Raw genomic sequence first — 9919 nt, forward strand, 5'->3', positions numbered from 1 at the left:
CGTCTCGGCCAAGTTGCGTCGACCGGTTCTTTCGCCACCGTCCCCGGCCGGCGGCCCGGCCGCCGCTTTCGCTTCCCCCGAGCGGGGGCTGCGGGGCCCCGACGCGGAGAGGATGGGCAGGAAGCAGCAGATGCCCGGGCGCCCCGTGACGCCCGTGCGGCAGTGACCCGCCGACCCCCGCCTCGCCCCGCGCGCGCGCGCGCCTCTCCCGGCCCCCCGGGCGACCCCCGGCGTCCCTTCCCCGGCGCGCGGGAACCCCCCGCGCGGCCCGGCCGGCCCCCTCCCCCTGCGAGCCGGCGGCGGCCCTCCCGGCAGGCGGGCGGAGGCCCGGGCGGGCGCGGGCGGGGGCGGGGCGGGGCGGCGCGCGGGGAGCCCGGAGCCCGGCCCTGCGCTCGGCTCGGCTCGCCTCGCGGCGGGCGCCCTCGTCGCCAGCGGCGCACCATGGACGGGCTGCCCGGGAGGGCGCTGGGGGCCACCTGCCTTCTGCTGCTGGCGGCCGGCTGGCTGGGGCCCGAGGCCTGGGGCTCGCCCACGCCCCCGCCGTCGCCGGCCGCGCCGCCGCCGCCGCCCCCGCCGCCCGGAGCCCCGGGAGGCTCGCCGGACACCTGCACGTCGTGCGGCGGCTTCCGGCGGCCCGAGGAGCTGGGCCGGGTGGACGGCGACTTCCTGGAGGCGGTGAAGCGGCACATCTTGAGCCGCCTGCAGATGCGGGGCCGGCCCAACATCACGCACGCCGTGCCCAAGGCCGCCATGGTCACGGCCCTGCGCAAGCTGCACGCGGGGAAGGTGCGCGAGGACGGCCGCGTGGAGATCCCGCATCTCGACGGCCACGCCAGCCCAGGCGCCGACGGCCAGGAGCGCGTCTCCGAGATCATTAGCTTCGCCGAGACAGGTGGGTTGGCTCGGGGCATAGTCGGCCGCAGCCCCCGCGCCCCTTCGCCCCCGCCTTCCCGGCCCCGCCGCTCGGTCCCGGGGGCCACCGCGGCTCGGGGTGCGTGCGGGGCGGGAAGCGGGCCGCGGGCCTCGCGTCCCTGGCCGTGCGCGCTGCTGTCCCGGGGGCCACTCGCTCCCACCCCGGGCCGCAGACCCTCTTGTGTTTAACCAACCCCAAGCCCCCGCCCCTCCGCCCTCGCCCCAGACCCGCAGCAGCAGCGCCTTGTCTTCCACCCGCTCCCCTCGGAAACGGGGGCCCAGCGCCTCTGGGCGCGCGTCCCCCTCCCGGCAGATGAGTGCGGCCCTGGCTCCGCGGGCACTTGCTTGGCGATTGCTTAATGTTTTTGTTTCCCACGATCGGAGTGCAGGCTTAGCAGTGTAGATGGAGATGTGTGTGCTTGTTGATATCCGTGGGCCGGAGGAGTGAGGGAGAGAGTGTGTGTGTGTGCTTGCGTGTGTGTGTGTGTGTGTGCGCGCGCGCGTGTGTGCGTGTGTGTGAGTGTGTGTGTGCGTGTGTGTGTGTGTGTGTGTGTGCCCGCGCGCGCGCGCCGGCGAGGCCCCAGGGCCGCTTCCATCCATCGCCCTGCAGCGTGGGCTTGCCAGGATTGCTGAAGCCTCGCTGGGGAGAGCTAGGCAACCTCCCTTCCGATTGTGTGGGCACCGGAATGGGGCGGAAGGCGGCTTCTCAACAGGTCCCATCCTTGACTGCCGCCCGAGCGAGCGAGCAGGACGCGGCGGCTCCGGGGGCTGCCCCGTGCCTCCCTCCTCGGCTCGCCTGGCAGCCGCGCGGGCAGCCCCGAAGCTGCAGAGTTCTTAGTTAACAAAGGGTAGGAGTTCTTTCTGGAATTTTCCCTCGGTCTCGGATTGCAGATATCTGCCACTGTCTAAATATAAAAATCGAGAGGGGTGGGGTGGAGGGGGGAGAGAATAATCTTTCCGAACTTTAGAAGAAGGAGGGGGAAAAATGTGCCCCTGAAATGCTGCTCGTGCTTTCGACTCCGCTGTCCTTTTCAGGACTTGAATGAGCCAGACTGGCTTTTGTGCCTGGAGCTCAGCCCCGTTTGTGCGAGGGGACTGTGGAGAAGGTCGCTGAGGGGGAAGCCCTGGTATGGGCAGGGTGGGGTGGGCAGGGAGCCTGGGTGGTTGGATCCTCGTGTCCCCCCACCTCCCCACCCTGAGGGCTGCAAAAGCACCCCCCCACCCCACCCCCAGAGGCAGCAGGCAGACTGTGCCGGTGCCGCCTGAGGATGAAAAGGGATGAAAAGTTTTGCATGGCCGGGTGTGGAGAAAAGCAGAGACAATCAGGCCGGCTTGTGCTTAGAAAGAAATGCATTGCCGTTTTAGCGGTCCCACCGAGTCAGGAAAAGGGCGCCATGCAATTAGAGAGCTTGGCTTAAAAGGTGCTTTGGGGCCCAGAGTAGAAATGTGATTCTGGAAGGTCGAGGAGGCCTTTTGGTCCCGGTGGCACAAAATGACAGCAGGGGCCGTTATATTTCTGGTCCGTTTCACGGAGCCAGCTCTTTGACTTATAAATAACAGATTCAGGTCACAGGCAGCTTGTCCAAGACCAGCTTTTAAGGCTGCACTTTCCCCCATTTCAAAGTCAGATGTCAGTGTTATTAGAAGAGCTGGGAGAGGCCTGAGAAGGGGGTTGCCGGGAGGTGGGGGGTTGGTGGTAGAAGGGCTGATAAAATCGGCCACCGCCGCACAGTTGCCTTATTTGTTCTTCTGGCACAAAAAGGGGGGAAAAAAAGTCGAGGTTGTCAGCGAGAAGGGTGGCCGAGACACAGGGTGGGAGAGAAGCGTCTCTTGGTTGGCACGGCTTCTTTCGGGGCAGAGCTGAGTGACGGAGAAAACCAACCACCGGATGATCCTCTCCTGGCCTTGGGGATTCTGAGTGTGCCCTTCCTGGAGAGCCAGCAGTCTCGTCCACGCAGCGGCCCTCAAGTTTCAAGGCTGCGTGTCCTAACCCTGGGAACCCCGGGGCCGAGGAGGGCCACCCTGTGCGGTCCGCGGGGCGCATGTCCTGCATCAGGAATCTGAGCAGAGCTCCTGTGTTTGCAGTAGAGGTTCCGCTGGGGTTGGCTCAGATCAGGCTTAGGTAAACACTAGAGAGAGGAGGTAGGTAGCTCGGCTTGATTTTGCAATGCCCTAAGTTAACCGGAAAAAAAAAAGAAAGAAAAGAAAGCAAGCCCAAACTCCAGCGAAACAGCCCACCCCTCCAGGCTCTGTGGCTCCCGGTTTTGTTTTTTAGATTTTGCAGATACCCATAACAACTTGTTAAGATCTTGGCCTCTTGACAAGTTCCTCGGTTGAGCTTCGAGGCCTGACAGCCTGTCTCTGGGGAGCCCTGGCCTGGGTGAGGTGAGGGAGGAGTGTATAGGCCTGGACCCTCCAGTTCTAACCTGGTCTGGGTTTCTCAGTGGGAAATGATGTTCTCTGCCTCTCCCAGGTTCTGCCCGAGGCCTTGGCCCCGGGAAGGTTATTTCTGCTCTCTAACCTTGTCCAGCTGCGTGGCTTGGCTGTGCCTTCCAGCCTCGTGTACTCCCTGAGTTAACGTGGCCTGCTCTCCCACCTCTCCGCAGATGGCCTCGCCTCCTCCCGGGTCCGCCTGTACTTCTTCATCTCCAACGAGGGCAACCAGAACCTGTTCGTGGTCCAGGCCAGCCTGTGGCTCTACCTGAAGCTGCTGCCCTACGTGCTGGAGAAGGGCACTCGGCGGAAGGTGCGCGTCAAGGTGTACTTCCAGGAGCAGGGCCACGGCGACCGGTGGAACGTGGTGGAGAAGAAGGTGGACCTCAAGCGCAGCGGCTGGCACACCTTCCCGCTCACCGAGGCCATCCAGGCCCTGTTCGAGCGGGGCGAGCGGCGGCTTAGCCTGGACGTGCAGTGTGAGGGCTGCCAGGAGCTGGCCGTGGTGCCCGTGTTCGTGGACCCGGGGGAGGAGTCTCACCGGCCCTTTGTGGTGGTGCAGGCGCGGCTGGGCGACAGCAGGCACCGCATTCGCAAGCGGGGGCTGGAGTGCGACGGCCGGACCAACCTCTGTTGCCGGCAGCAGTTCTTCATCGACTTCCGCCTCATCGGCTGGAATGACTGGATCATCGCACCCACCGGCTACTATGGGAACTACTGTGAGGGCAGCTGCCCCGCCTACCTCGCGGGCGTCCCCGGCTCTGCCTCCTCCTTCCACACGGCTGTGGTGAACCAGTACCGCATGCGGGGGCTGAACCCCGGCACGGTGAACTCCTGCTGCATCCCCACCAAACTGAGCACCATGTCCATGCTGTACTTCGACGACGAGTACAACATCGTCAAGCGGGACGTGCCCAACATGATTGTGGAGGAGTGTGGCTGTGCCTGACGCTGGCCACGGGCTGCGGCGGCGGTGGGGTGCGGGGACAGTCCCGGAGAGGCTTCTTCCCGCTGCTCCGACGACGACGGGAATGGGGCATGCGGCAGGGCTGAGTGGGGCCGGGGAGAGGACTGAGCTATTTTCCCTCCGACTTCCTCAAGCAGATCAGTCGGGACCTGATGGGGAACCCTCCAGCGACACGACGTCCTTGCAAACGCACACGTAGACACGCACAGCCAGACGCATCCTGCCACCCACACAGCAGCCTCTGGGGTACCGGCAGCAGGTGGGTGTGGTGACAAGAGGCAGCTCAGCTACCAGTGCCCGTCAAGCGGGAGAGAATGGGGTGAGCGGCCCCCATCCCACCAGCTGGCCCGGAACCACTCTGCATCGCGCCTTCCTGCACACATCAAAGCACAAAGACAGAGACACAGAGCGCACGGGAGCCACCGAGGGGGAGAGGAGATTCGGGCTGGTGTGGGGTCGGCAGGTCAAGGACCTCATGTCGCCCTTGGCCTTGCGCAAGGCCTGCAGTGCCTCAGCATCTCCTGACTTCGATGTGGCCCGGGATTCCCCGCCTGGGATCCTTGAGGGGTCTCTGCGGAGCCTGCCCTTGGCCCCCCTCACCTCGGGAAAGAGGCCCAGAAGGGACCCAAGCTGCCGGCCCCTGGAGCAGTGGCCATGACCGTTTGACTGTTGCTGGGGTCCCAGGCATGACTTTTGTGTTTGTTTTTTGGGGGGCGGGGAGGGAGCGGAGAAGGGTCTTCATCTGATGCTTTAACCGATCACTAGCAGTTGACAGGTCGTCATTCCAGTTGTATAAATGAGAAGGGACTTTGCTACCAGGGGTGACCTTTCACGTTAAAATGGGAATGGTTTTGAACGGGAGGGAGAATGTCGCCATCTGTGTCCTTGGCTGGGGATTTTCTTCCTTGAGGGTGGGGGTGGGGTGGGTGGGGAAATGGCCCCCCCCTGAAAGGGGAAGAGGAGCCCGGAACAGGAAGTGGTGGAGGCATTATGGAAATATTGAGGGGTGGGGTGCCCCCTCAGCAAGGGTCCAGAGAGGGGAGCAGCTTAGCCTGCCTTGGGGAGAGGGGGATGCTTTCCGCTGCTTGGTAGAGGTGGCCCGTGTGGAGCCCAGGCCTCGGGCCGACCACAGCTGTGGCCTCTCCCGACTCTCCTGCCCACCCGCCCCTGGCCCTTGACCCGCTGCCTGAACGCACATGATCTCGCACTTGTCCATCCGCGTATGTCCAGAAGGGCCCTTGGCAGAGCGCCTGCTGCCCCGACATCCCAGTGCCACGGGAACTATGCAATTTAAAGGGTTGACCCACACTAGCTGAAACTGGACTCGTACGACTCTTTTTATATTTTTTATACTTGAAATGAAATCCTTTGCTTCTTTTTTAAGCGAATGATTGCTTTTAATGTTTGCACTGATTTAGTTGCATGATTAGTCAGAAACTGCCATTTGAAAAAAGAAGTTATTTTTATAGCAGCAAAAAAAAATACAGTTAAATGTATTATACATAATTTTGGAACCAAAGAGGCCAGCAGATCAGTTTTAATTTTTATTAGATGGTGAGGCCATCTTTATGAGGTAGACATTCTGAACAATCCCTTGAGTGGCCTGCCAACGTTTCAGGGTATAAATGGATTTTGTTTATTCAGTTCGATGTGTCTTTTCTATCCTCACACACCCAGAAGGTAGAGTAAAAAGGACTGGTAGAATGCAGGTGTGTATCCTTAAATCCCCATCTTTATGTTTATTTAATAAAGCTCCCCCTTAGGTTCTGTTTCATAATAATTTAAAACCAAACATTTTTTCCCATAGACTTGCTGTTAAAGTATTTTACATTTGTGTACAGTTTAAGAAAATAAAAGATTGGGTGCCATGGGCTTCCTGCCTCGTGTGGTGTGTGGGGCGGAGAGGCGGAGCTGAGGGAGGGAGGCAATTGGGGAGGGGCCCAGGGAGCCCCCACCCTCCCTTGCTTCCGTGTCAGTTGTCCCCAAGGCCCACTCTGGGAGTGCTCAGGGTCCTTACCGCCCCCCCCCCAGCACCCCCCCCCTCACACACACACCCTGGTGTCAGTGAAGATCTGACAAAACATGGCGAAGATCAGAAGAATGATGAGCAAATCCTTGAATGACACATGGGTGTCCCCGGGGGGCTGCCTCTAAGAGTGGCAGCAAGGCCCCTCCCTGGGAGGGAAGGGAAACCTGCACCCCCGTGCTGCTCACTTCCGGCCTTGGGAGAGGCTGCGAGTGCTGATTGTCCTTCCCAGAGGGACGGAATGGTAGTGGGCTAGCGGGGAGGAGTTGGAACCCGGCTAGGCCAACCCAGTCACGGGGGTGAGGAGAGATCCCCCAAGATGAGGCTGAACCCTGGGCATTTAAGCCCCTGTGCCCTGACTGCCCCACCTGTAGGCGTCCTGTAGCCTTAGGCCTTGCCTCCAGCCCCAGGGCCTACCAGGTGAGGCTGGTCCCTGGTTTGAGAGTCACTCGCTCCTGGGCTCAGAGCCAGGCTGCGGAGAAAGGACAGACCACCTCAGGAACCCCCTTTCCTGAAAGCCTCAATTTGCCCATCTGGGAAATGGGAGAGACAACAGGGGAGGTTGGTTGTAGCACTATCTGCACTAGGGGGGGGAGGTCCCCCACTATCTCCCCTCCTGCCAGCCTCCAACCCCCGTGATGGCTGAGGACTCCGGGCAAGAGTCCCAGAACTGTGAGAACCCCAGAACTGTGAAGGGTGGGTGGTGACGACATTTGAGGCTGGCGGGGGTGGAAACCTCTGACTCTCCTGGCTGTCCCCCCGCAGGATGGAGCAGTACGGGGCACAGAGAGGCTAACATGGTCTGAAGGGGTGGAGGGAGCGGGAAGGAGGGGAGAGGTGCCTTGACGCAGGGCTAGGTGGAAGGAGGCCGGAAGCACTGTCCCTGGGTGGGGTGGAGGGAGGGCTGTACGCCTGGGCTGTGTCCCACCCGTCCAGGGGGAAAGACACCAGGGCAGGGCGACATGAGGGAGAGGAGAGAGCCGAGCGGGAGAGCACGCCCAGGCTTTGAGCGCGGGGCCCTGAGTGCGATCCCAGCCACTGCTTAGCCAGCAGCGGGCACAGGTTTGAGCATCACCGGGAGTGGCCCAGCCCGAGCGCCGCTCACTGTGGGTCCCCTTAAATAAAAGACCAGAGCACAAAGGATCAGGGTGCCACGAGCACAGCGGGCGGGCGGGAGGGGCCAGGCCCTGGCAGAAGGCGAGCACCAGCCCCGGATCACGGGCAGTCCCCAGAGCGCCTCTTAGGGGTGCTCAGGACCTCCTCCTGTGCCCAGGGCCCTCGCCTGCCTGGAGGCAGTGAGTGACACTCAGGCCCCTGCCTCTCAGGCTTCCACGGGACCCTGCGGGGAGGCTCTGGCAGGTGGGCGTGTGTGTGTGTGGAAGGGGACCTGGAAAATGCCCCATGCCCAGACAGCAGAGGCGTCCGGTGGCCCCCAGCATGCTCCTCCCGCAGGGATGCCGCTGAGACACACCCCGAAACGGCCAGGCCCGGGCAGCCGCCGTAGCTCTCAGTCCCTGTTCGTTTCTGGTTGTGGTCATGGCCCCCGACAGTGCTCAGGTTTGATTCTGGCAGAGTTGGGGGGAGCAACTTGGGTGGGCCGTGTGCAGGGCAAGCACCTTAACTCCTGTACTCCCTCTCCACCCCTGAACACACCCCCGCCTCACCGGACACAGGTCCAGCAGGACAGAGGCTCTCTTGGGGGCGGGGAATAGCACAGGTAGAGGCCAGAGGCTGCCTCTTCCTTGTTTCCCTCCCTGTTATCTAAGGGTGGCCGTTCCTGTGCTCAGAGGGGAGCCCCCAGTGGGCTTGTCCCCCCCCCCCCCCGCCTCCCTCCACCGTGCCAGGGGAGAGGCTGGGTTTGGGGAGGGCTGTTAGTGTGAGGCCTGGGCTGGCATCCCTGCCACAGCTCCAGGTGAGGACCTGCAGAGGGCGCGGGGCAGCTCTCACCCCCCCACCCCACACCCCTGCCCGGCGCCTCACCTAGCATGTCCTCTGCCAGGCCTGCGGAGACTCTCGGGGACCCCCCAGGGGTCCTGGCCGGGCATCTCTCCTTGAAGAAGCCTGCGGCCACCTGGACAAGGTCAGGGTGGGGTAGAGGGCCCAGAGACTGGGGCTGGAGAAAGTGTGCCTCTGCGGGCAGAAATGCAGACGCAAAGAAAGGGGGCGTGTGTTCAGGGGTGGAGAGGGAGTTCAGGAGTTAAGGCACGTGTCCTGCACACGGCCCACCCAAGCTGCTCCTCCCAACTCTGCCAGAATCAGACCTGAGCACTGTCGGGGGCCATAACCACAACCGGTAATGAGTAGGGGGCTGAGAGCTATGGTGGCTGCCCCGGCCTGGCCGTTTCGGGCTGGGGTGTACGTCCCAGCAGCCCCAGTCCCACTGGGAGACTCTCAATGGGCCCCTTTGAGCAAAGCACAAGTTCCCGGTAGCTCTGTGAGAGGGGCCGGGTCTGCAGGTCTGCAGAGTATGGGCCGGGGCCGTGTGGAGTGGGAGGCTCTGGCAGGCCTGGGTGGGGCATGGGGTGGGGGGCGGCAGGCAGGCAGGCAGGCAGGCCCCTGGTGGCGTGCTTGGCGGAGTGGGGCGTGGGGGGCGTGGCTGCCAGTGGGAGTGGTGGGTGAGCGTGAGTGACGCGCTGTTTTGTGACCGTAGGTGTGACTGTTTGTGTGCTGAGCCGTGTGGGGTGTGAGACGGCGGTGGTGGCCGTGTGTGATTGGCTGGCTGGGAGGTGGGGTGTATGGCTGGCTGAGTGGGTGAGCGTGGCTTTGAGTGGGGGCTCGGAGACCGTGGGACTGAGGGGTGGGGTTGCGAGCTGGCGTTTCTGCCCCTTCTCGCTTTCTTCCTCCTCCGGATGGTTCACTTGGCGCTTGGGGTGGTTAGAGATTTTGAGGACTCCCCGCGGCAGTGACGGCCCACCTTGGCACTGGCTTGGTTGGGTAGCCTGTGCTGCTGCGTGGGCATGGGGGCTTTAAGTGTGGGGCCTGGCCAGGTGCCCTCAGCAGCGTTTCCCAGCCCCACCTGAGACCCACATTATCAAGTGTCCCTGCAGCCCCCGTTGCTGAGCCCCTCACATCTGGTCATTGGTCTGTCCATCGAAAACACTCCCCAGGTGCCCGCCCAGGTCCTGGGAGGTCAGTCACACACCATCTGGGTCAGTCCTTGCAATGTATAGCGGGTGGAGGGGGACGGGGTTTCACACCCATTTTATAGAAGAGAAAATTAAGGCAGCGAGCGAGGAAGCTGCTCCCTGAAAGCTGCACAGCCCCTAAGCCCCAGAGCTGACTTTGTACATCTCCATTCGTCCCTCAAAACTGTCTCCAAAGCCCCAGTACGTGTGACTGGGGCTGGCCGGAGTTGGGGTGAGGGGGCTGCGTCTGAGGGGGCTTTTCCTGAGGCGAGGAGCGGCTGGACTCAGGGTGTTGGTCAGGAGGGGACGCCTGCCACTCTCCTGCCTGTGACTCAAGCTGAGAGTCGGGGGCATCTGACCCTTCCCCTGTGGCCGGGGCCGCCTCCACACCCGGTCCTCATGCCCTTCCCAGCCAGGCGGTGGCTGCTGGGCTGGGTTCCATGGAGTAGACAGCGT

At 62.7% G+C, this 9919-nt stretch overlaps 1 protein-coding gene across 1 annotated transcript; it reads left to right on the plus strand.

Annotated features, from left to right (window-relative positions):
• The first annotated feature begins 360 nt into the window (after window positions 1-360).
• On the plus strand, window positions 361-6184 carry INHBB (inhibin subunit beta B). The gene is made up of 2 exons (XM_004608186.2): window positions 361-892; window positions 3519-6184. The coding sequence occupies exons 1-2, from the start codon at window positions 442-444 to the stop codon at window positions 4292-4294; spliced, it is 1227 nt and encodes a 408-aa protein (XP_004608243.2). The 5' UTR covers window positions 361-441; the 3' UTR covers window positions 4295-6184.
• Window positions 6185-9919: the final 3735 nt, after the last annotated feature.

This window comes from Sorex araneus, chromosome X, assembly GCF_027595985.1.
Source record: "Sorex araneus isolate mSorAra2 chromosome X, mSorAra2.pri, whole genome shotgun sequence".
Taxonomy (NCBI): Eukaryota; Metazoa; Chordata; class Mammalia; order Eulipotyphla; family Soricidae; genus Sorex; species Sorex araneus.

What these genes read in the sequence shown, in the direction of transcription:
- INHBB (XM_004608186.2), top strand. Translation starts at nt 442, where the DNA reads ATGGACGGGCTGCCCGGGAGGGCGCTGGGGGCCACCTGCCTTCTGCTG. An exon ending in CATTAGCTTCGCCGAGACAG is followed by an intron (nt 893 to 3,518) that starts GTGGGTTGGCTC and finishes ACCTCTCCGCAG; the next exon opens with ATGGCCTCGCCTCCTCCCGG.